We start from the raw sequence: 27,715 nt of genomic DNA on the forward strand, positions 1-27,715 counted from the left end.
TAATATTTAAAAGATAACATGATTGGTTGTCGCGTCAATGCCAATGGCCAGAACGTGCTATATTATTATATATTTATTTTTTTTTAACTTTTGCTTAATATATTCTCAAAAAAAAACCCGCCTGCGAGACTATCCGTTAACGAGATCTCGATATTCTCCTTTTCCTTTTTTTTTTGTTTATTTTGAATTCGCGATGACTTTTTCCCCCGTTTCTCCGATTCCGTTACTTTTTTTTTTCGGGCCTTCGTTTTCCGTTTTCACTCTTCGTCGAAGGACGAAATTATTTTTCATCGAGGACTTCTTTAAGCCTTTCTCCGTTGACGTCGAAATGTTTCGTTTCGAATGCGTAATGCTTTGGAGGTTTTTGATTTCAACGTCTACTCGAAACGGTAAGAGCTTAGATGTATACACGGCTATACGGAATTAAACAGTTTTAATCGCTAATTTGGTTGAGCATCAAAAAATGGAGAGCTATCAGAACAACACTGTATCAGAAATTACAGCTAAAACAGTTTCACGAATAGAGTTATTTCCCTAACGATTTCACAAACGCGCAAAAGAAATATTCTGTACCCGGTTCACAATTTAAATTACTTACAAAAGTTGACGGATTATTCGACACTCGATATCATTCATGGCTTAGAAAAATCACTGCACAAATAATCAATTAAGTTAGCGAGCTCTCGTACGATATTCACAGGCACCAGATCTTTTACAGTATATGTTTTATGCGAAATTTCATTCGATACTCTTCGGGCATGTGCGAAAGCTACCACCTCGCGAAAAAAGTTAGTCTTAGGAAAACCAGTTTGATGAAGAAAAAGTTTCTTCAAGAACATGGAACATCAAGCGTAGTGTTTTTAATTAAGTATAAGAACAACGTTTGGTTAGTACTCGTGAGACTCGGTATTCTCAATTTTCTCCTTTCCTTCGTTAACAATCTACAGTTTTAAAATTAAATCGACAGCGTAAAAAGTGATCGAAATTATTCTTCGCTACTCTCGACTGAAACAAGCGCCGATACCTTGTTCGAAACCTCCGTACAGAGTTGTTCCAATAAAAACTCAACCAAAGACCAGACGGAGCCTGGCGAATTACGCGATTATTGAAATTAACGAAGTACAGCTTTGAATCTAATCTTAGAAACTCGAAACATTCACAGCTCGCAAAGGTAACCCCAATCCCTCGCCAATTTTATTCGTCCAGGTGTGTACGCGTGTTCTGTCGTGCCACGAGTCTAAATAGTAAATGGGATATCATATTAAATACTGAGCACTCGCGATATTGACTAAAGTGTGTTTTTTTTGTTCTGCTTCTAAACTCCTAGCCGACAGAAATTCGACACGATCCACATAGTGCGTTTAAATCTAACCGACTTCGTGGAAACACTTCAAGCATAGCGAAATTCCCATCGTATCGCATTCACCGTCGTTGCGTGATACAGTATAGCGCAACAATTGTTCAATTCATGTTACCGAAACTTAATTTTTAAACGAATAGTCGATGCGCAACGGACAGGACCGATCAAAGGTTTGGGTAGATTGTTTACATTTTGCGAAAGAAGGTTGGACGACTTATTTGACCATTAGTGGTTGATTATGTGAACAAAATGGAGAATTTTCGGAAATGACGAGGTGGCCATATATGCTCTTCCATGGAGATTTATTCTAAGATTAATTATACTGGGTAGCAGATAAATTCTTCCGTAATATGACTACTTACTGGTGAATTAATTTATGCGAGTAGCCAGTGAGTATTTATTTAATGTAACGTTTTCGATTCCGCTGTAGGTCTTTCTCAGTAAAAGAAGATATTTTCATCGTGATCAGCTTTAAAATTTATATATGTATTTTACCTCTTTTATTACTATGGGATATACTTTTTTTCGAATTATTGATAATAGCAGCATCCAAAGTTAATTTTTCTATGTAAACACTATAGCATTTAGTTTCTGTACATATTCTACATATTTTCTAATCTTCTTACTCATATTCTTAATAATAAACTAAATGTTTTTAATGAATTCTATTAAAAGAATATTTTGACATTTTCTTGGAAATTGTTATTCGCTCCTACTTATTCTATCGCAATTAAAGCACACGATCGTCACTGAGGAAGATCGATTCCAAGGTCGACAACGTTACATTTAATAACTCATCGTTGAATTTTTTGGAACGAGCATTCGATGGCTTTCTACATACTTACTGATGACTTTTAATAGTTATAGCTTCTCAAGGCTTCATCGACGTATAATAAGTAGCTTTATTACTACAGAGTTATTAAAAAAAGATCTCCAGAGTTGTTACAACACATCATTGTACGATGGACAATGTATATAAAAATTAGGATTGAAGCTGTTGGATATAATAATTGAGAAAGGTAGGGCGACAGTTATCAAAAGTGTGTCCTTTTTAGTAAACTTCGTACAACCTTCATCTTTGCGTAAATTTCAGCTGCATGACGGCAAGAAAATTAGGAAATTTATTTATCACTTATACGCTAACCCAAACTTTCGTGTGTAAATAATGAAATCATCGACGGTTTCATTAGTTACATCATTGCAGTGTTTGTCTTCATCGGCAGTCTGAGGATGCACTGATAATAATAACCGTTCGAGTTACGGTTCTTCGAATTTCTATGTCAGCCGCAGTGATGGCGAAACGTCGTGATCACTTTCCGAGAGAACGTCGTTCATGTCCCCTGGCGCAGGGATGGGCAACCGAACATGTCACGAGCACGATCTCGTTTCAGCTCACGTGCATCGACGAAATAGCTACAGACCACTTGACGTCACAGTGAAACTTGGCGCAGGAGTAACCGCAGGAGTGGGGTGTACCAACGTCTACGACACAGTGGTCGAAATGCTCGATCTGGATGGACAGAAAACAACAAATCTGACTACCTGTAATTATCAAAAGGAAGGTAAGTATTCTTGCAGTGGTATTATACTACATTCACTATTCTCAGCAAAAATTCACCATCGAAATACGAACCTATAATTTTAGCTAGACAACTTTTCTCAACAGACGTGGAGGATACGAATACTTATGGAACTGATTGTATAATATACAGCAAAACTAACAAATACGATGTTTAAAGAAACAAACATGAATCGCCAGATGTCAGTTATAGACACCAAAATTTTATTTTTATAGTTCAAATAGAATTAATGTATAAAAACGTAAATCAAGGGGCCCGCTCAGTTGCTTAAGCAACGATAAGAATTCTTATCATACTCAAAAAAATTTGTCCACCTAAATTGAGCACCCCCACCACTACGTAACGTACACTTACGCACTGCTGTCCGTCCCACGTGACTTCCTTTTCCTGCGGTCACTTCCCGCCCGTTACTTCCACCGTGACGTCGTTCTCTTCGCGTGTCCGTCGATTGCCAACACCCCATGGGTTCTGGCTCGTGGGCCATCCAGTTGCCCATCTCTGCTCCGCCAGTCTCAGCTCAACGCAAAGAGGACAACATTTCGTAATAGCGGTTTCTGAAAAATACGAATTTAAAGGTCACAAGTTCCCGTCGTTGTTCGCAACGGGGAACATTCCATTCGTTTAATTTCGAAACTCGTTGAAGACTGTACGCTTCCGGTTTGTGTTCGCTATCGCATAATCCGTTTTACATTCTAAGAAAAGGGGTTCACTTTGCATCGACGTACGACAAAATCGATCGGATCCACCCGCGCGTTCCGTTGACGGATAATCCGACTTGGGCACTTTTGCAGGCAAATTGCAAACGGTTATTGGCCATTTAGAGCGAGTGGCGTGCGGTCGGAGAGCAAGAGATTACTCGAGAACCAAGCTTCGGCGGTCGCTCGAAATCGCGGAAAGTTCGTATCGAGTGCCGACCCAAATTGCGGGGCTCGTTCGTGGATGAAAAAGTGCAAGTCGCGCCTCGAACGAGCTCCTAACCGGGGTTTCATCGATCCAGAGATCGTCGAGACTCGCGTCGTTCGAAGGCGACACGACTTAAAAAAGTAAATATACACTACCAGGCTCGAGTTCGTTCGAATCGCCAGTCTCGGATCCCTTCGAAAATAAACAAAGGACACGGCGCCCTTTTCTTCGGCTGAGAGTTTCACTTGGAAGATTCGGAAGCCTCACTTGAAACGTTAGATCTCGGAAAAGTGTTGCGAGTGAATCGTGTAACTGTGTTGTACCTTGTGTGTGGGTATGTCGGTAAGAGAGAGTGTGTGTTTATGTACCGTGATGTGGGCTCGTACAAGCGTGTACAGAGGGACAACGACAAACGATGTCCGCTGATAGAAGGGAAAGAAACGCGTGGAAAGAAATGAAGAAAGATGCTGCGCTAAATCAATCGTCACCGTCGCTATCCTATTCTTTTCGTACGTATACGTGAACATGCGTTCTCCCCGCGTCAATTTTATTACACCATTCGGCTCGCTATAACGCCCCGCGGATATCGTTGATATCCTCTTAAGCTAACAGAGAACAGTAGTTGCTTTTTTTTTTTTGTTTAACGCCGCGCTGTCGCACGCCACCTTATAATCGTAGTATAAATCCCCCGTTTATTTAAGTTGTCGTCGATTTACTTACTAGTGATACGGATAATAAAATTCACTGGCATTGTCTTGAATCATCTTGGCAGTTCATTGTGTTTAGTATTATTTTACTTATCTCTTTTTTTGTCTCTCACTCTCTCTCTCTCTCTCTCGTCTCTCTCTCTCTCGTCTCGTTTTTATTTTTCATTTCTTCTTCTTCTTCTTTTTTTTTTGCATTTTCAGGTTTTCGGAATTATTTAATGTGTGTGCGCTTTGCTCTTAATCGTGTTTTGCTTCGGTTTCGTCTCGTTTTTTTTTTTTTATCTCTTTAAGCACAATAAAAGGAGCAGTGTACCCTTCTTCAGCTATTCGCTCTCTCGTTTGTATCTCTCCCTCTCTCTCCTTCCTATGAGATGCTCTCTCGTTTTTGGGACGGACACCAGGGCCAAAACGGAAAATCGTTTCGCGACCGTGGACCGCGTCCCGAAAACTCGATTTATCCTTTAACAAATTCAAACGCTTCGACGGTCCTCAGTGCTCTGTGTTTTCGTGTTCAGTTTGCGCTTGGGCGCGTATGTACGTGTGTGTATGTGCGTGTGTGTTTGTGTATATGACGCACCTGTACACGCGGTTCTATTTGCATCTCGATTGCAAGCTATTGCAGAAACAAACTAGAAAGATAAACGGTTTTCGGGTTTCAACGGAATTATTTTTTTCGCGAGTTCAGGAGGCGGAATTTTCTTTTTTTTTTAAATACATTGATTTCCACTACGCGATTGAATGATTCTTTGTCAGTGGAAAAAAATCAGTGGCGTGATTAATCCTATTGGTTGAAAACTGGGCGGAAGGAACGATTCGTACAAAAATACAGAATAAATTGAATGATCAACAGGAACAAACTGATATAGCACATTGCGAGATGAATAAAATAAGTCTGGTGAACATACATGTGTGAAATTATGGAAGAAGTCTGTGAAAGGATATTTCTCATTTTGTTTTACCAATAGACCTTTGTGCATTTGAAATAATAGACTGATATTATGAATTTTTGAGGCAAAGTCAATTTAATTTTATTGCTCTCGATAGAAGTGTATCTGGTCATGCATAACATATTCCTTTTGACTGCGAGATATACATGTAATTGTTTCTTGAGTGTTCTCTTTCGAATTACTCAGGACAAGTTGGAAACAGTTCAGGAATAAATACGAAGTCATTGTCGAATTGTACAGTGGAGTAAATCTATAATAAATACCAACCAGTTCCCTGATCCACGCCTTGGATTATCAGTTAATCAACACCTAGACATTTCATCGACAGCCATTAGCAAAAGTACAAAATCAAACCAAACTCGAGCGAACGAAAGAGTCGCAAAGATCCCCAACCCTGATCATCCGCGTGCCACGCGTATCGGTGTTTCATGTGAGTGTACGTGTGTGTGTATCCTTTCCACGCCCCCCATGTAGGCGCATTATCAACGTGTCTCGCTAAGGCGTCCTCGTGGAATGAACTACATGATGAGATATTTCTTAAGTATCGTAAAGAACGAAGAGCATAATCTTCGCATTGTTTTCATCCTATCGCGGCGCAGATCTCCCGAAACGTGACAACGCACGAGCTTGAAGCGTGACCCCGTGGCGAACGTCCATAAGTGGATGCGTCGTTTTGGGCGTCGTTCGCGATGGCCCGCCGTTTCCGACGCATCCGTGACGTCCGTCGCGTGCGAGGTCGTCGTCGTGTTCGTCGTCATCCGCACCGTAACGCCGCGCCAGTGCACGATCCTCGTCGACCTCCGACCCTCCGGCGGCTGCCTGAGTTTTTTGAATCACGTGACGATGATGTGCGGCGCCGTCAGTAGGACGGTGATGGTAGCGATGATGGTGAACAGAGTAAAAATGATTAGGCACATTCTGTCGATCACCATCGCCGCGAACTTCCAGTCGTTCGTCACCTTCGTGTCCAACTCGTCCGCCTTCAGCTGATCCGTTATTATCTGGAGAAAAGAGAATACGCGTTTTCAGATGTATTGCTAAAAAAAGAAAATTGAATAGATACAGTCTTTAGAATGCGAGAGATTGAAAGGAGCTTCGACTACCAGGGCTTCCTTGAATCTAACTCTTCGGGCTCTGCGCCATCTCGTTGCGAAATGTTCCAACGGGATTCGGATTACATAAAATAGTTGAAATCGTGTCTTTTTTTATATTATTAAAGGTGATTATAAATTCTTATAGCTTTATTGAAGCGTTGAGTTCATTGCAAACGTAAAGGATTTATATTTGCAGTGGTGTCCGTAACAAAATTTGTTAGATTTACGATATCCCCTCATAGGGACATTCGAGTGCAAACGGCTAGTATTGAAGAGGGCACAACAATCGTTTGGATACATTATTTAATTAGTTTAATTAGTAAATTTGTTTAAAGAAATGCGAATTTATTAACATGAACCGCTACTAGATAAAAGAAATTATCGTCCATAGAACATCACCAAAGTCAAAACAATCTGATAATTGTTTCTCAGAAGGTCCTATGTATTTTCCTAAAGATTTTTAACGAATTGCATGTTGTATCAGGTATTAGACATAAATACTATTATATTTCATACCATAAACTCCTAAACTTCGTCTGCTATTATACAATATAAAAATATTTCAAATTCCTAAATTACTATTTCCGTGCCCTAGGGATATCGAAGGAATCGAGGGTTCTTAGACCATGTAATTGTTTCGCAACGATTGTAATTGTGTCCGACTTTACCCGAACGTTCAATTTCCGTTGAATATTCGGACTCATAATTATGAGCGCCGATAGGTTTCGAGTGTTTGACTTCGCTGTATCAGTTCTGACTCGAGAAATGGTCCGAGCTTATTAATCCAACACAAACAGTCGTACAGCAGGGATTGATTTCACGATCGTCAGCAAACTTGACTTATGTTTGTTCCACGGCTATATACGTGACGTTTAAATGGAAGTTTTGACATGCATACACACATGCACCTGCTAGAAACCAATTTGATGGATTTCAGCGAGCTGAGGCAAATGAGATTCTGTTCACTGACAGATTAGCTTCAAGTAATTCAGCCAACTAAATAAACGTGTATATTCACTTTTAGATGTGCTATCATATTTTAATATATATAATAAAAAGTGACACTAATTCTTGAATATCTATTATGAGTATCTAAATCCCGCCATAATTAAAAAAAAAATAATATATTTGTTATATTAATTTTAAACCCGTGTAAGTAATAAAATTCTAATTTTGTGCGGTACGAGTGTTATTTTTCTTTTAAATAACGAACTCTATTTAAGTAAAATAACTCGAGAACTTTTGTCCCGAGACTTCTGAGCGTTAGGGCAAGTGGAAATGTACCTTGATCTCTTTCAGGATCAGGATGAGCTCGTATCTGGCACAAAAACACGCGTTCTGAAGTATCGTTTCGACCTGTGGACCAGGCGTTTCCGGTGGATGTTGATGATGATGCGGCGTGTGACCGATCTGGTGCGCCGGATAAGAGGTGTGCGCCAATGGCGTTGCGTGTTGATGATGCGGCGTCGCAACGTGGCTGTGATGATGATGAGGTGTCGCATGTATGTGGCTGTGCCCATGGCCTATCGTGTGGTGGTGGGGGCCAGGTGTACTGTACACATTGTTCAGGAGGTTATTGTGGGACGCCAAGGCGTTGTCCTCGAGGTCCAGGACGTTCGCTATGAGGGACTTGCTGCTTCTCTGATGAAGCTCCAGGTCGCCGTATGTCTTGCTAGTACCTGTTTACACGAAACAAATCGATGGGTTAGTAAAACATTTTCAAATTAAGCCTTTGTTACATTTACTTTAACACCAAATATTTGGAATATTTAAGGCTTGGAGGAATGCTAGCATTTACTTTGGAATTCTTGCAAGTGATTCAGACGTTTAGGATAAAAGTTACAATTTTTACTAAAATCTAGGTTGGTCATTTAAATTTGTATCACGGGTAGATAGAAATACGTTTCGACTTGTAATTTGAACATTAATAGAATAACTTTTTTATAATCATGACATTATTCTCTTCTTCTCATATTTTTGTGTATTAAACACCTAAGTCAGAGATCAAAACGCAAATATATTACTATTTGTACGTCTCTACAAATACAAGTACAGGATGGATTCGTACGAAGAAGAAATTGGAACAAGGATGGATAGCTATTAAATATTGCTGCCAACATTTAAACTTCTAAATAATTAATTACTTCTACATTTTGTATGCTGGTTAAGTGTGCCTCCAAAAATGAGATTCATATGGATACACGTGACTCGAAATAAGTCAGGTACAGTGATGGAAAGTGTACTGTGCACGTTCCGGGTGGTGTATGGTGTCGACTGAGATTATTTGTTTGTGTGAAATAGTGGTGGAACATTTATTTAGATAGTAGTAATTGTCGTCAGTACTTGTGTCGATGCTTTTTCGTGTCACTATATTACCGGTGACTGGAGACGGTTTCTGAGACTTTTGCGTCTCCTTTTCTTCTTTATCAGTCGGTCGTGACATACAAAGTACATAAGGCAGCCAGTCAAGAAATATCACTCTCACCTGTAAAGCAGAGTCAAATTTTAATTCACATGTAAAATATTCAGAAATATTTCAATATTCAGTAATGATTATTTAAGTGTATGTAGAAATTCATGTTGTATTGAACTTAATAAATATAGGACTATATGAGGCTATATAATTCATGTTTACAATTATGCAGCATATACTTAAATTATAACATATTTGCTCACGATGGTGGTTCTTTGAATTTTCCATTCAAAATTGTTATTCGATAGATAATACAGAGTAAGAATAATGATATTTATCGTCGATGAAAGTGACTGAATCGATAAAGTGATAAGTGATTAATTATTTGAATAATGAATTTCGAAACATACGTGGCTAACTTGGAGGATGTGAATATCTAAATATTAAAAATAAACGAATTAGTTCTAAAATTTCACGTTGTTTCAACTTATTATCTATTATCAAATTAAAAGGAAAAGGATATACATCGGAATGATGAACGTCATAATTTCAGTTTATTCCTAATGGCCGCAAGCATGATTGACGTTTATTTTACTCAGAAAAATTAACGATGCGTGGCGTTTATGCGAATCTCGTAGCCCGGGGAATATAATAGATAGTAAAATCCGTACAAGGAATAACCAAGTGTCTCGGAAAAGGGTGAATCGAGTTAACGACCAAAGTAAACCTGAGGGGTACTTTCAAGCACATGGTCTCACGCTAATTGAAGCCACACATACGATGAGTTCATCCACGAAGTAGCTTCAGAGAGTGCAGATGGAGGAGACGAGGTAAGGCCTCTGATTTTGGTCAAAATAATGCAGGGAGATACTTGCACTGGATACGTAAAATGAGTACAAAGAGGAATGAAGGGCTACGGAATATAGTTAGTTACAAATACCAACGTTGCCGTTGCAATGAAGTATTCTTATATTGTTCGTTATCAATTCATTGAATAAATACTTACCCAATCGGACATTTCGTGGGTATCAGAGTTTCGGTGATGGTAATTCAAAATAAGGATGGTGCTGACAACACTGCTGGCCACCATGAACATGATGCAGTTGAAATACGTCCCTGTAGAAATATTATACAGCTTTAGAAACGAAAAACATTTCTAATTGCTCTTATTTTGCCCTCAGAGTGTGATTGAAGCTAATGTATTAGGTTGGTATATGATTACAATCAATTGATGACGGAGCAGACTAAAATGGATGTTATTGAACCGGATGATTGAAACACTGGAAAAACGACATTTCGTATGCACCGACCTAATAATAATTAATTGAAGCTAAATGAGTCGTGAATAATCTAAAAACGAATGGGACCAATTGCAACTTTAACATTTTTTTCTAGAAATAATTAAATTAGAATACCAGTAATATAGATCTTTTAAAACAAGATCGTTCGTCGATAAATTGATAATATTGCTTTAAGATTCAAGCTCCGTTCGTTTGACTAGGAAATATTCAACATTCTACGCGACCTCGAACCATGAAATCAGAAACGCTGCTGAAAACTGCATTCCCTTCAATGAAGAGCTCTTCTGTATCGCCCCCCATGTAAACAAATACCGTCTGGGTTAACTCGGACAGACTCGGCGATTAAAATCAAACGCGCCCAGCCTCCACCTGAATAATAATGGCTTGGCAATACGTTTAAAAATCATATTTCAATATCAAGGGAGTATTTCGTATGCGGCACCAATCACGTCCCGAATGCGACCACTTGAATTATCGATTGAACGATTTCAGAACGTTTTGCTTCGGCTATTCGTATTCAAGACGTCAACGAATGCTTGTTATGCGAGCGTACGTCTGACCCGCACGATCTGTTACCACTGACAAGCGACCTCCACTGTCGGAGAACAATCCTAACTGCAATGGGAGATCGGGAGTCACGGATAAACGGTATGTATCAGTGATCGTCAGCTACATAATCCCCTAGTTAGCTGCCTTTCTTGGTAAACGAGGAAGTGATGTACAAAGGGAGTGCCACAGATGTTCTGAGGGGGCCATGAAGAGTATTATTCAAATTTATAATTATAGATTGATGTATAAATGGCATTATGTAAGAATAAAAATTAGGATAATCGTTTGGTTTATTAAAATAGTGTAAGTCGAAGCATCGAACTAAAGAAGGGTAAGGATCTTTGATATTTAAGTTATAATAAGTATACTGTGGATTTTATGCATTTAGGGTAAAAAAGCTTTTGACAAATGTATGTTAAACATAACGAAAAGGTGTATCATGTATCTAAGATATATGAATATAATAATAACGGTAATGATAATATTAATATTCCCCACATACATTATATATATATATATTTTTTCCATATTGTCGTACGCCATAAATGCATAAATTTTGCAGTCTGATAACAGGCTTTGTACACGCCCAACTATAGTACATCCAGCTTCAAGATCCGTGTACACGACGGAGGTTCGTAACGTGTAAAGAAATTCGTGGAATAAGTGTACCAAAGGATTTCCGTCTTTCCTCATGGTGTATCATAATAATAAATCGCGTGGGACGGAGCAGTTCGTCTCTTCTCAATGATAATAAATATCGAAATTTTCCTGGTGAAAATGAATATCGAGTTGCAAGCGACATAATGAAATATGGCAGAAGTTCTCGAGCTTTATCACTGTCGTAACTCTAAGACTAGATATTCATATTTATTTCATACGGTATTTTATCATAGAGCCTGACTTTTTCCAGTGAATATGCATCGACTATACCTTTGCATCTCGGTACAAAATTGTTAATAAAAATTGATGGATAGTGGAATACGTATTTAATAAATTTTAATCGCTTTTACTAAGAATTATGCGGAGGTGAAGAAAGTAAAGTTTATTCTTCATATATAAACTGTACGACGTTTTATAGATTTATCAAGTAGAGATATGATCTACCAAAGAATTTAGTTGCTGGATTTTTGGTTTTGATCGACGAAGTTCTCCACATAACTTATTCAGTAACAGAGATGAATAGAGAACTGTGTTCGAGGAAATACATTTTTCGAACAATATGACGCGGCGTTCGGATAATTGACAAAGGATGGGGGATAATAGAAGTTTCGCTGCATTATTTATTTCCATCGCGGAGGTTCTACCCCAAAGTCTAACGAAATTGTGAAATCGAGCAGACTTGGCCAGCAGTTCCATCCGTAGAACATTCTAACCTTGCTTGTCTTTGCTATATCGCCATCAATTTTAAATGTTTCTCAAAAGTAAAATGGTTCATTTTGTAGCTGACTCTTCGAGAAATTAAATGTTGACCAGTATTTGTGTGCAGAAATTCGGAGAAGTGACACGAACGAAGAATGAAACTACAGTAAAGGGTTGTTTTGATCCTTCCTCGCTTCAGCAGTGTTTCTGTTAAGGTACCCGCTCAAGTGTAACCAACGAAACTGACATGAGAGAAATGCTATCCGAACAAGTGATAAGGATAAAATTTGAAAACGTCATATTTCACCTTTTCTTAATCTGTCATGATCTACTGAAGGATAATAGACATTCCCAAAAATGAAATATACACTATTCCACTTCCTAACGTCTCAGCAACGAAATAAAGTGAAAACTTTCAGTAAATGATTAAATTTCAAGAAGACACAGTAAAGTGGAGCAGAAAATTGCCGCAGCTTGTACATTAACGGACGACCAAATTCTTAGCCATTTTCCGAATGGCGGAACCTCCGAACGATCTTGGATTTTCCGCTAGGGAATTTTACGCTGTACGAAGCATGTAGTAATATTTGATGTCTCTGAATTATGAATTAATCGAAGGATCACGGCCCCATTCTATATCTCTTCATCTCCGTAATCAGCCATTGTTCTCTTGCCCCAACCATTCAAAAGAGTCTGACTTTATTTCTGTCTGAAAAGAATCCGAGGGCACTATGGCAGATAAAACAATGTAACAATTGAGAAAGGAATAAGAAATCAGCTTTTCAATTTACACAATTTCATCTGCACTTGTTCCAAAATGTTGAGGGTGTAGCGTATTAGGAGATAATGACAAAGACTTTATAATTTAGTAAAAAGACACAGAGCGTTATAAAACCTCATCTTTCTCAGGTTTAGAAAAATATTAGGAAAATCAGAACTGAAAACACATTCTGGGACCAATTTGGTTGAAAGAAATGTTTGTAAGAAAGGTGCTAAAAATTCACAGACTTACCCAATAGTGGCACGGCATCCGACGTCGCTGGCATTGTCTCGGCGACCATATTCAGGAACACAGTGAGGGACAATAGAATGGTTACCCCTGCAAAAAACGTTGATCCAAATTATTATCGCATACACTTGTCTGGTAGTCAGACAAGATTAATTCACAAAAGCTGGTTGAGTTCGCAGCTGGTATCCCTCAAGCTTCCGAAATAATTATACTAGGTGTCCATGAGTTTTCTAATCAACACGAGCAATTGCGAATTTTATGTTTTATTCGATTTTTGCTCGTTACTCTTTATATTAAATTAGAATATTATTATTCGCGAGCTTTCTGTCCTGACTTCAAAGAATCCTGTTCTATTGTATTTTTTTAAAAGTATGACAGTGAAGGCATTTCTCATCACGTTGCGCGCTGAAGCGTACGAATCCCGTTGTATACTAATTTTTTAATTTCAAAATTACGGGAACGTTATTAACCCTTTGTTCTACAACGCAAGTGGTAATCAAGGTAATTGTAAGATAGCTTAATTAATGTAATAATAAATTAAAATTTAGACAAAGTAGGAAATCTCTGTAAATATGGGAAAAAGTGAAGACTGTCAAAGTGCTTATCAATGTACAAGATAATTTCTGAATGTTCATTGATTTTAGTATTTCTGTACAGTTATTTTCGATGTGAATTTTGTTGGTGGAGTATCTTAACCCGGAGCTGTCTATGGATTCCAACAGATGATTCTCGGATCGAGGAAAACTGTTCGTTAAATTCCGATAATGTTTACTGATACATGAATGCGCGTGATCGAGATCGACGCGATTACAATCTCTCGTGAATTCGATACGTTACGAGAACTTGACTGAATCTAATCATGTGAGATGTTGTAGCGTCCTCCGAAGCCTGCAAGGAATTGGGATTATGCAACCATGCGATCTGAACTTGGCAGGAGCGAGTAATCATTGGAATCCGAAGAAGAACTCATAACTACATAGTTGAATCGCGTGCATGCACTCGATAAAATATACCAACCAAGTAATCGACCGGATTTCCTAACAAACACGCTCCTTGGTGTCTTTCTTTAACGAACAAGCACCACCTTTTAATTTTTGTCCGACTGACACGTAATTCACGAAAGGAGTATTTTGTGGGTGAAACTTTAGCTGTCATTTTTATCAAATTTGTGGGTTTCTAAATCTTAATTTGGATACTCTTTTAACTTAATCGTTTTTCGAGTTGGTATAAAAATTTTGTCAACTTTCAGTCAGTTTGTTTTTATCTGAAACCTTGTATTGTAAAATATTTGATATTCGAAGGGTTTTTCAAAACTATATTCCTCGCAGCCAGTAGGCCATATTGTTGACGAAACAACTACAAATGTATTGTCACGCAATGTCAATAGAAGCACTTTATAAATATACATTTAATTTTCTACGGTACTGCATGTTATGCCAATGTCAGTATCGATTTCGCTACCAACAGCTTCACCCGATAACCTAAACTTACCTAAAGAGAGCTTCTCGCCAGAGTCTGGCGGCAAGGTGAATCCCAGAACGGCCATACTAGCAATCAGGACGCATGGCACGATCAAGTTGAAGAAATAGTAAAGAGTTCGCCTTCTAATGATGACCACGAACGTAATATCTATGTACGGTTCTGGGCAGCAATTATAGTAAATTTCGTTCCTCTTTCCGGGCACTCCTGCAACATTTAATTATTTCATTAAAAAAAGTCTCCCCTAAAGCAAAAAATAAAATAAATTTCGAAGGGGGAGATGTTTGCGATGAACATTTCTATATTTCTCAATTTCTTGCGAACGAAAAATGCAACGTAAGTTTAATGAACGGAACAAAGAAGTCGATGAAACAACTAAAGCGGAAGGAGGACGAAGCGCTGGCCGTTCGAGGCCGTCGATTTCACTCGCTTGGAGGGAATGCTTACAGAAATAAAAGATTAGCTCCGATAGCGATGACTCAACTATTTTATGCGGAGTGCGCCATGCACTTGAATTATCTCGAGCAACATACCGGAAGAGAGTCGGCGACTTTATTTTCAAGTGTTCCTTCAGTTGCAACCATATTTTCCTGCGGCTGAAGTCTCTTAAGATACATTTCTGCCAAGAGCTTCATAAGCTCTCTATATACCAAGGTACATACTAACACTCCGCGCGTACACATCCCCGGAAATAAAAGCTACGCGTCCCCAGAGCGATACATTTTTAGTTTACAATTTTCCTAAAACCGTCTACGGCGCGCCCATACATTCCTGGGAATAAATATACTTCATGCATCATTTATGCCTCGTGTTCCAACATACTTCTTACTTCGCATTCCTTGGGTTAGAATAAATAAAAATATCGACTGGAATAATATCGTTGCAAAAATATATACGAAACTACTACAACTCTTCACAAGATTTATTATATGTATTCAATTATAATTTTCTTTACTCCCTGGATAAGAATGGTACTGCAGGGGAATCGATAACCTTGATAATTCATTAATAAATATGTGAATCGTAGAACATTCCTGTTGAACAGTATTATTTACAAATTTTAATTCTCTTACGAAAAATGACAATTTGCTAAAGAATATTTATCAACGAGATGGCTCTGCTATACATATGTTTATTAATAAGTCGCCAAGAATATTGGTTTCTCTCTACTTTCCTATCTCAATCTTGACGTGAACGAAATTATAATTGTAAATGAAAATGAATAATAATTCAAAGCGTCATCCCTTGCACAGAAATTTCATCAAGGGGATGGAATGTAAAGTTATACACCGCCACTCAAAAGTTTTAGAACAGTTTCTAAGTTTTAGAAGAGCATAAAGGAAATAATGGAATCGTTGCAAAATTTAAAGGAATTTTAATTCCTGGTGCATACGATGCTCGTATACGATGGTCCAATAAATAACACAGCATAGGACATGCTTTTTTTTCTGAATAAACAACATGTATTTGCCGAACAACAATCAGGATGCCCCTGAGCTGCTTTCTCCATCGCTTATCATCATTGTCGAATTTACTTTCCATTTAACCGAAAGCAAACTAAACGTCTCCCAGTCTGTTGACAATTTGTGGAAAATAATGAACAGCCGCAGTTTGCAGAAAAGTAACGATGTAAATTCGCTTGCATTGGAGCCGTCGATTCAGCGCAAACATTTCGCGATATCCCGCAGTATGAGAGCAAATAATTCAACGGGGCGCTGCGCTAATGGTACATTATTAAGTGACTGTTGTCTCGCTCAACTGTTTCAACCATTCCAGAAATGCAGATGAAAAACTTTCCCCGCGACTGCAAGCTACAAATAACTTCCTCCTTTCGTATTCATTTTGATTAAAAATGCGCGACTGCTCGGAAATGATTTACAGACTGTATCTTCCATAATTATTGCCCCACGTGCGTATGAATCATTAGGACTCGGACCTTGGCCCCGCGTGTGGAATTAATTGTGCAAATAAATAGAATATTGCAATCAGTTTTCGCAAGGTAATTACAATGTATGGCTGAATTTAGGTACAGAGTGATCTACGTACAGTGTTCTACAAGGATGCCTGTATGAAATAATTTTAGTTCTAAAATAGAAACAAATATTGTTTGGTATGCCTATATAATAAATTGACTACGATGACGTAGATCTTCGAAAAATTTAACTTGAGAAAATCAATACGATCCGTTTGTAATAAAATTAACTTATGTGATTTGTCTCACGTTGTAGTTACCTTACACCTTTTCACTTGTACAGTTACATATATCTTATTCATGATTCGATAACGCTGAAAACCTAGATCGTTAAGTGTCTTATTAATTTTTTTTTGAACGTGGGCTGGATTGTTTGCGTATATTAAACCAGCAATGGTTGTTTAAAAAAATGAAGCTTTCAAAATTCTGAATGGCATAGAAGTATTCAACCGAGATATTGACCAACAAATTAAGTCATTCGTTAATGGGTATTAGATTCGTCGAGCAAGCGTGCATTAGTGTAACACGGACGGCTCGCTGCGATCGAAATAATTGGAGTGATTTATAGTCGGAGTGCGAGGGTCCTCCCCATTAATTTTCGCTCTTGAACTCGAATATGTTATTTTCCCAGTTTAGCTGGCGACGGAAATCTGAATTAGATAAAGCCCGGTAGTAAGATGCAGCTGCTGTTGACTTACGAAACGATTGATCGCGTGTCCTTTGTGCCCCAGGACTCGCCCGAGGATTTTAGAATTGCTAATCGGCGCGGAATTGCTTTCACGGGCAGGCGAACTACTCGGTTGTACGTCGGGAAACGATCCCCGATAAGGGTTGTAAAAACTCACCTAACAGATCCCACTCGCCGTTAGTGATGAAACTGCTGATGTCACCGCCGGACTCGTCTTGCAGTTGCAGGTCCAACTGTTGAAAATTTAATGCAATCGATTAGACGAAAAGTTATTGTAACGCGGCACGCGAGGGTTGACACGGAATTCGATAGGGTACGATTGTGTCAGGTCTGCCGGATGCATTAGATATGAAAAAGGGACGATGGGAACTTCTTGTTTTATTATGTATGTATTTTCTCGACGTAAAGAGTGGTTCAGGACGGAGGCGCAGTCAAGCGCGAGGGAATTCCAAACAGGTGGAAAAGTGGAAAACAAGTAGAAAATGTAAAATGGAATTTTGTAGGTTTCGTTTTATTATAATTTCCATATTTTGGACGATATAAATTGTTTTATCTTTGTAGAACTTGTATTCCTTATTTTTTAGTTTCATGAGGGAAATATTTCAAGTATCATATTCTTTTTGTAAGTATAACAACACATTTTAGGTGAACCACTTTTTCAAATGGAGATACTATCTTCTCGTCATTCTACATGAAAAATATATTTTGGGTACGGTGGTTGGAGAATGAATAGTTTCTGAGGTACTTTAAATAAATTAGAAATATCTACGTACACCAGTATATTGGAAAATTTATATACAATAACATGGACCGATATTTTCGAGAGGTTTGTCAAATTTGATTTAATTTTACAATTAAGATAGCAATCTTTATTATCGAACTAATAGGTTGAGAATTGTTTCCCTTTTATTCGTCGTTTAAAATATAGTATCTAGATAAAAAAATTTGCTTATCACCAGATAGAGCTACAAACTTTTGAAGCGTCTACTAACTGGGACGTAAATAATCGACGTGCAACGAGCTGAATTATTCGCCATAAAATAAAAATGCTCTGTCATGGATTCTCAACATTCAGATTGAAAAATTCATTCAAAATTATTTCGGCTTTTTTCCCTCACAGCTAAAAGTCTACCTGTCCAGAAAATTCCGTGCATTATTAAATTTTGAGCGCGTTATTTAACACGTGCTACTTTGTAGTGTATTCTTCTCTCTATTTCAATCCGAATCTTATACGAAGTAAAATCCTACAGAGGTCGACTCATTTGCGGAACATAAAACGAAGCAAAGCAAGAGAAAGTGATCGAAAAGGAAGACTACTTTGCATCTTGTTCGTTATTCAGCAAATCGAATGCAACCCGGGGAAACCATCTTGTATTTCACTTTCTCTGTTCCACTCCTCTTCCCTCATCGCTATCTTCCCCCGCTGCTACTTCGTCTTGCTTATTGTCCTCCTTAATGAACCCTCGAGCAGTCTCAGATTCCGTCGCATCGTATAATTCGCATCCTCAATTTTAATTATTCAAAATGTTCACGGGGCGACGAATGAAGATAGGTCAGGTATTCGCGGTGTCTTATATAAGTACCGAGTTACGGGAAGCTCGTTTCTTCCTCGATCGATACGATGAGGTACAGGTGAAGTACAAGTTCATTTTACTTTTTAGAAATCGATTGCCAGCAATTGTTCGACTTTGTTAAACATACGAAGCACAGATTGGTGCTTAGTGCCTTCTTAAAGCGTGTATTTCGAGGAGTACAGTGCACGGCATAGTTAACATTTGTGTTAAACTGTGTTAGAGTTCAATTACTAAACTATTGTATTGCTTCTTTTATATTGTTACTATTATATCGCTAAAAAATGGGTTGCCTGGTACCTATGAAATTTAATAAATATATACCAACATTCAAACGTGCCTTTGAATTTTTTTTAAAAATTGGCACAATCTTTCTGAACAACTCAATAGAAAACAAAATAAGAGTGATTGAAGAATCAGAAACAGAAATTTTTAATGTAAACAGGTAGCTCTTTTTCTTCTAACATTAAGATCAATCATTCGTTAAGAAAAATTTGGACTTTAAAGGGAACGAACATCTTAGTTGTAAATACCTGGAAGCCGTCGTACGTCCAGGAGCCGAATTTCATTTCACAGCGTTGATCGTCAAAGGGGAACCAAGTAATGTCTATCTTGCAAGTGCTCTTGAATATACCGGGCGGTACGTACAAGCAGGTTCCATTGTCCTTGACGACGACGTTCGTTGGATAAGTGCCGTCGAACCCCTCATCCGCGCTGTAACGAACAATCGTTAATGTTAAACGCGTTTCGATTGATTTTTAAACGACGTTTGAGGTCTCACTAGACCCCAATCGAGAGCTAAAGGTAAGAGAATGAACGCCGCGATTCACGTAGCTTAGGCAACTCGAGGGTACCCAATGAATATTAGAGGTGGATATCGAGGTTTACTCGCTACGTAAACGTATCGATTTTTTCGAGAATTTTTTAAGATATACTTCTTTTTTTTTTATAATAAATGAATACTGGTGACAAATCAAACGTATGTCCTTCGCAATTAAAATGTACAACTTCCAAATAGAGACGGTCGTGCTGGTGAATTTTTAACTGTAAAGCCCAACAAATGGAGAGCTAGTTCATTAATGTCCATCATATATGTGTTCATATATGATGGACAAAGCCATCGAAGGGCAACTCGGTTAGTTCTGAATCATTAAACCCTTGATCACGGAACTTATTTGAAGGGAATATGTCATCGTTGGGATATTAAGTTGCGTATTGGCGATACCATCGATTTGGTTTAAATATTCACATAAACGCGAAGGGAATTAGTAAAACCATGCTTTTTAGGATTTAGTAACGTTTCATGCAAATTGTTTCAACATGAGAATATTACATTTATAAAAGTCTGTTCTCCTGTTTGGAAATAACTTTTCTAAACTGAAGTCAAGCCATTCTTGTTATTAATAAAATTTTATAAAACACTTGCAACAAATCTGTAGAACTAGTAAACTTATTATTTCATTCTTTATAGACAGTGCTAGTCATAGAAATTTCACAGCCCTAAACGTGACACCGTTTTACTTCTTCAATGACCACTGTTATAATTTCCATTAAATTTGACATTTGTTAACGTGTCACAGTGTATCGCTGGTGTGCAAGTGCCATCAATTTCCGTCAGATAACATTGAATGATGTATTGTCAAGTATCTGTTATCGAGTAACAAATTACTCTTGCGTACGGTACACCAACACAGCCTCGTCATCGCGAGTTAATTATAGAAAATTCCATCGTGCTCCTTTGTAGTTCTACTCCAGTTACTTGACAATCCCGGCGCTTTGTTTCGTTGCAATCTACTAACAATGGCAAATCGAATTCGGAGTCGAATTCTACGCGAGCTTGTCACGATGCTATTCTATCATTTACATACAGTGACTTGTTATTGTACAATTAACCGATGAAAACGAATAGGTTGAGCTACAATGTAAACAATGACGTTGATCTATCGATGGACGTTCGTTAGAGGCGTGAGTGTAACTACTGTACACCAAAAGTGGGCGAGAGAATTAGGTATTTTACATTGACTGAGTCTTCAAGTGTGTGTTAGCAAGAATTTTATAATTTATGTGATATAATAATGAAGGTGAATACAAAACAATATGAGTCCAAATGAATACTTCTATTCATACCAAGTGTAAATATTCAATTACAATTATTAGTCTTTCATTTATATTAAACATTCATCAGCCTCCTTACGTTAGTAGGTGAATTTCTAATTTCAAATTCTGTCTATACTTTTACTTATATCGACTGTGAATATTCAATTACAATTATTTGCCTTTCATTTATACTATACATTCATCAGTATCTTTACAGAAGACTTTGGATGACCTCAGACGTCGAACTCGTCAGAGCTCATCCAAGATGTAACAAGATTTCAAAACCGTCTAATGTCCTTCGCGATAAAATCGTTTCATTCTTATTGCCAGGATCGCTAGTTTCGAGAAGAGGGAGTCATCCGCAACTGTGTCACCGAGGACACGTAGCCAGAGAACGAGACCTCGTCCAGGAGCGCTGTGTCTATAAATCAAGTTGCTCAAGTATTCAGTGCATAGTCAAACATGATCCGGAAAGAAAATGAATCAGAATCCTTCCAAAGCGAGTAAATTTTCCGCCGGTGGACGTTTAGGGGTTTATTTCGTCTCGAAACGGGAACAGCGTCTCGCGGAAGCGTCGTCCTGATTTCCTCCAACGGTTTCACCGCTTACCATCTCTCTCCCCTGAAAAGCGTCAGCACCTCCCCGCCTTTCCGTCTATATTTATATTCATAATTACGAGCAATTCGAACGGAAAATTCGCACGGCAGCGCCGGACGACCCGTCGAATCGCTGGAGTATCGTTAATGAATGCGAAACGGGGAACTCCGGAATTACTTGGCGGGAATCGTTCATTCTCAATTATTGTTTCTGTCTCAGTCCGCCTAAGAGCAGCTCACATGGAAATATGATTTTGAATGGGGATGCATCAGGACGATTCCACGGGGCACGGATATAGGTGGGTTGAATGGTATACATAATATACTCCCACATCCAGGCGACTAAGGATTGGTTGGAACCCGGCCAGTTGGCCGCAACCCAATCCGTTATTTCATTCTTTTTGAATCCACCCTCTGTACCACCTCGTACTCACCCTGCTGCCCTGCCACACCCACCAACACGACCGCCGCCCTCTCCCTTTGCTCTCAAACCACCCGCGCCCTCCTAACCCCCCTTCACGCCACAGTGCACTCTGTGCTTGCACGTTTCTTTTCGCCGCATGCTAAATTCGCATAAGCAGCGTCCCCTTTGACAACGAAAATTAAATTCCCATCGGGGCTTCTGTGCTACCAAGGATGATAATGTGTATGCGGCCCATGTAACGGCGGTATTTATGCGCCATGACCGAGCGATGAATTAGTATCGATTTACGTTTAAATGTTGAGCCTGTTACTCGCAGCGTTTGGCTTCTGAAACGATTTCTAAGTAGACGCGAGCATTAATCCGCGACTTTGTAGCGGATGCCAAGCAATTAAGTCGCTCGCGTCAATTTCGTCGAGGGGATTCCCCAATTTGAGCGATTAGGGTAATTTAGACGCAGAGAAGGGACGCCAGGCACGCCAGGGTTGGGTGAATTGGAAAAGGAAGTGATTTGAGGAATATCAAAGGGTTAAGTTTAACTACAGGGGAAAATATGCGAATTAAAAATAAAGAAAGTGGATCGAAATTGGGTGATAAAAAGATATGAATGAACGGGGTTTTGTTTAATATTTTCTTCATTAAAAAATATTTAGTCAATCCCATAAGTATTCGTACCCTCTATACCTAGACAAATCTTATTTCTTCCTCTGTGAAATATTAACTACTTCAAAAAATTGCAATGTTCAACCCTTAATTCATGCTAACTGAAATCTCTCCAAATATCGTCGTTCAGCTCCAAACCCTCAATACATTAGAATTGAAGTTCGATGACGTCACTAGGCAAAAAATATATTTCTTCCCAATTAATACTATAATTAATACCAAAACAAAAAAGGAATTTCTCATTCATCATCGGCCTTCGTTTCGTTTCCAGCGTGCTCCACAACATTGAACCGTAAATGAGATCCGCGCACACTCGAGGGCATTAACAATTTGCGGTAATTCCATTCGACGAGGACGCTCCAATAAACTTGGACGCAAGTTCAGCACGCTCCCGTTCGCTTCTTAAAAAAAAAACATGGTTCCATAAATATCGTCCCGTCTGTTCGTTCCAGCGTCCTATCGCGATTTCGACGATCGACAGCCGTGGCTCGTCATACATACACGTGGATGTGCGCGATCGTTCGTATTTGTGCCAGTCAAGTCCGCCCAGGTAAATAGTTTCGGTTCGTGAGCCTTCAAACCCTTTCCACGGCACTCGACGGTCCCGTCGATGGCGCACATGCTGGGAAAATCGAAAGGGAAGAGAGGTGAATCCGTGATTGGGGTTGTAGGTACGGATGGAAAAAGGAAGGGGGACAGGAGCGGCGATCCTCCGGGGTTGCAATTGGCTCCTTCTGTGTCACGGCATCGTTCCGAGTTTTGTGATCGCCAAAACGAGCCAACCACGTAAACGGAGCAATATTCGAGTGGAAACGAGCGACCCGATGGATGTGTAATTTGCACGAAATCCGAGGAAGAAGCAGATTTCATGTGTCCTTCCACCCGTACCGTTCCTACGAATCGGTTTCGGGGAATAAAGGGGAACAGGGATACGTGGACCACTTTTCGCTTGTACTTTTGTAATCGAGACTTTAGGATCGATGATAACGTTGTGACTAATCTTAAAGTCTCTATTTGAATTTTAATTGGGGTCCTAATCGCACAATGAAACATTTCACAGTGACGAAGTCAAAATTTATCCATCCATTTTTTGAAAAGTTTCTGACGGAATCTTGCTTATTATTAGAATTTCTTGTAACCTATAATCACACAAACAATTACATTTTGAATACTATACAGGAATAGTTATACAGAAGAATCGACCATGTTATTATCTGAAACGAGTTCGTATCGAAAAAACATTAAAAAATTGTAAAAACATGACAAATTTCCTAAAGCTAGAGATTCAAATTATTCAAATGAAAAGAAAACTGCAGAATTAATTAACTATACATCCCTTTGAAAGCACTGAACCTACGTTTTCAACTAGTACGAATGGACATGAATATAGAAAGAATCGTCACTTAAAAATTCCATTTCAAGTGTTTAAGGAACGCGCGGATCCGTCGTTCCTCGCGGAGGATTTCGGACGGTTGGGAAAACATCATTGCGAATTAAGTGGCTACTCGAACCGGGACACCATTGTCTATCCGAAACTCTACCATGCAACCGGCGCTGCAAATATAACTCCATTATTACACGACATTTGGCAAAGCCACTGCTGGTAGACGGTTCTCGAAAATGTTCACGAACTCATCGTATCAGCCGAGATTTTCCTGTCGTTCGAAGTGAAAAATCGTTTCGTACCTTCAGCCAAACTACTTTCCACTTGTGTCTTGCCATTAAACACCGTTGTCGCGAAAACCTTTCGCCCTCTTGAATATCTCATTGCGGCCACACCGAATGTCAAGAAGACAGAGAATCATTTTGTTCAGAGGAAGAAATGGGAAAGTTATCTGGATGGACGATTGTTCTACAGCTTAGTCGAGTATGCTTCAGAAATACTTATGGTTCAGCAATTTTACATTCGTTAACGTCTACAAGCACCTGTTTCACTTCCGGTTTCTATGGATTATTTCCATACGAACTAATTTCGATTACAACTTCAAATATTCGGTGTCCCCTCCCAGTCATTGATGTATAACTCTTGTGATGCAGCACTGTACGCGGTCAGATCTGAAATTGCGCACTGGCGACCGCATTTTCCGACGTACTGCGGAATCACTATTGTCCATCAGCCGAAAACAATACGTTTTTGGTATCTGCTTAAATAACCCAAGCCACTGTCATTTCCTATCCCGTATCTATCTCATAACAACCAACTCCATCCACTTTTCAATTTCAACTCGTTCATGGCTCAAGAAGTACTATTAACTCGCTAACGACCAAGTAACGACCAAATATATGTGGATACATGTTATGCTAAATTTAGTATTTGTAATCTATAATATGTTTTTCGTAGACCCGAAGATTGATTGGACAATGACGAAAACGTTTGATATTATTCCTGGAAATATAAAGGGATTTCCAATAGGGTGTAAATACATTCCGGTTATATTAAATATAAAATGTTTTATTTCCTCACGAGACATTCTTGCTCTATTTAAGTGCACTAACTCTACTTGGGACTCAATATAAGCAACTGAATTTAATATAAATCTTTCATTGTTAAAGAAATATAGTTTTACACCAGGCGACCACTGGAAGGTAAAATCCGTAAAGCATGTCGCACGTGGGCTTGTCTTTCTTGGATAAACCGCTTGCAATAATTTATCCTCGGGTCACATATATCTATCGCATTCACGATGCGCGGAATGAATTCCACCTGCTCGATTGTATCTACGATATCTCTGGCACTGTTCGCGCCCGGAGGCCTGAAAACCACTTAATCTTCGTCGAATGGAAAGGGACAGGGGGATGGGAAACCGATGGATAGAGGCTGCTAGCATTCGGAATTGCATACTACTGAATCACACCTTCCGCCACCAATTACCGATATATTGTCCGACGTCCTGGAAACGATCTCTCAATACCTAATTACTGGAAAGTCATGCAGCTATGCCCGACCAAACTGATTTAGACCTCAATAAGCCGCGGCCGTAACGGCCTGGCCCCCTTTCCTTTGGATTCGGTTAGCCGCATTCCGACGAAAACGGTAATTGAAGTGCTCCTAGATATTAGCGTCGTCGTGTGACTAAATGCTATTTACATTTGGACACGTGTAGCGGCCCGTTTGATTAAGGGGAACGTTTCGGTAAACTCGGGAATCTGGAACCGAATATCTGAGAGAAACAATGTCCGGTACCGCCATAAATTGCGCTACGAGCTTAGGATCGGTTCTAATAGAGATTTTCTGAATAACAGTACAGCACTTTGGATATGCATTGCGTTGCATTTGGTAGCATTCGTTTCTTTTTTAAATCAAAACTGCTGAAGAGAACACCCTTGTTTAATGAATTCTCAAGGTTGTGCTACTTTCTCTTAGAATGGAATCCTGTAAAGAATAATATGAATGTTCATAGACTTGAAAAATAAGATTGTGAAGTATGATAAAATAGATAGAACACGTCTAATCATTACTTAGATTTAGGAAAATTTCTGTGTCAAATTCATTTTTAATTTCCCAGCCAAAACTAATGGCAGGACCATGGTAAGGATTTATGGTAAGACCATTTATAAAGTAATTACCGAGTATCACGTATTATCATAACTGAGAATTGTCGAGAATGATAAATGATAAAAGTGCATGTAGACGATAATTCCTTTTTCATGAATTAAATCATGATTCTAAACATGCAGAGGTCGCCTAACCCTTAGGAACCGTCTATGAAGGAGTTTGGGGCAGAATGAGCAGCTCGAAGTGGTTTCCACGTTCCAAGCAGGACAATTCATGTATGAGTGACATTAAGCGCTGCGGACGACCATCCGACTTCGATTAGGATGGCCTGAATGCTTTAATCCAAATTAATCCCCGTCAAATAACTTGCGAATTGGCCAGCAAGATGGATTGTGACCAAGTACCAATCGCTTGTCACCTCCAGTCTGTGGGTAAGACTGTTTACATTTTTCTTGTATTATTCATCCTAATTTTTGTCTCATTACTACGCGTTTCACTTAATTTATTTTAACATTAATATTTATTTCGATGATTATTTAGTCTGAAAATGGCTCCAATCGTAGAATAAAAATATAATTAAATAATTACAAATCTAAAGAGACACGTGTTATCTTTTCCTCGTCGACAATTCTTTTTTACCTGAAATTATTATATCAATGCATACGTCAATCCGCGGCAGTGCCCTTTCCGAACACAATGGGGCGATCAGGATTTTCTCTCGTGTGTCACACGGCGAATTACACAACTAAATCAGTAGTGACCTGTTTTAAAAGTGTGCATACGAAGGCAATTGTGAACCATTACTGCGTTTGACACATTTACTATGAATATTTGCTGCATTAAACTGACATGTCCCTCTATACTATACCGCATGTGTCAGCCGTATACTTCCGTTCCAACATACTTCAAAATATAGCCTCATCGTTTCGCTATTCGTCCCTTACATTTTCTAAATGATCGTTAAAAGAGATGTACAACATTAAATTGTTACGTGTCCCTAGTTTTACTCAGCTTGAGTCTGGCTACTGTTGAACTGTTTCTTCAAAAAGGTACGTGTATTAATTATTTTATACTATTATTTTATACTATTACTTTATACTAGCATTTATGTATATTTACGTTTGTCGTACATGCATAAATGTAAATATATCTTCAGCTAGCTATTTCATCGTTGATAATGCTTCAGGAATACAAAACCGAGTGTTTCTTTTCCGAACACTAAAGCTTCTACTTTCACCTGTCGATCGTGTAAACGAACGTCTATCATCGAAATCCGCCCACGAATAAATGCAATCCCTCTATCGGCGTTTGTAGCTAGATTGTAACGTGCACGGTTCCAATTTTAGCATCCGAGGAAGAAAGAGAATTGAATTTTCGTTGACCACGCGACGCGTGAACACGAGGATGCTGTGTAACGTTAAACCTACAGTGGCCAAAGTACAACGAAACCTAGCCTCCCCGACAGATTTGGGTGACCGCATATCGATTAGCACGGTAATCGAAACGCTAT

At 38.9% G+C, this 27,715-nt stretch overlaps 1 protein-coding gene across 5 annotated transcripts in view; it reads right to left on the bottom strand.

Moving 5' to 3' along the window:
* Nucleotides 1-102: 102 nt before the first annotated feature.
* The window catches only part of LOC128873085 (neuronal acetylcholine receptor subunit alpha-7-like), a 163,823-nt gene continuing 136,210 nt past the window's right edge, over nt 103-27,715 (bottom strand). For 2 of the 5 annotated variants that reach the window (XM_054116357.1, XM_054116361.1), the window contains 9 exons: nt 19,466-19,646; nt 17,519-17,594; nt 14,714-14,908; nt 13,226-13,312; nt 10,011-10,120; nt 8,935-9,076; nt 7,876-8,270; nt 3,295-6,498; nt 103-2,870 (listed from right to left, as the gene is read on the bottom strand). In XM_054116357.1, the coding sequence (XP_053972332.1) occupies nt 6,331-6,498; nt 7,876-8,270; nt 8,935-9,076; nt 10,011-10,120; nt 13,226-13,312; nt 14,714-14,908; nt 17,519-17,594; nt 19,466-19,646 (1,354 nt within the window). In that variant the 3' untranslated portion in view covers nt 103-2,870; nt 3,295-6,330. Of the gene's footprint in view, nt 2,871-3,288; nt 6,499-7,875; nt 8,271-8,934; nt 9,077-10,010; nt 10,121-13,225; nt 13,313-14,713; nt 14,909-17,518; nt 17,595-19,465; nt 19,647-27,715 lie in introns of all 5 variants that reach the window. The other 3 variants (XM_054116360.1, XM_054116359.1, XM_054116358.1) reach the window with 3 other exon arrangements.

The sequence above is a fragment of the Hylaeus volcanicus genome, chromosome 3 (genome assembly GCF_026283585.1).
Source record: "Hylaeus volcanicus isolate JK05 chromosome 3, UHH_iyHylVolc1.0_haploid, whole genome shotgun sequence".
NCBI classification, from domain to species: Eukaryota; Metazoa; Arthropoda; class Insecta; order Hymenoptera; family Colletidae; genus Hylaeus; species Hylaeus volcanicus.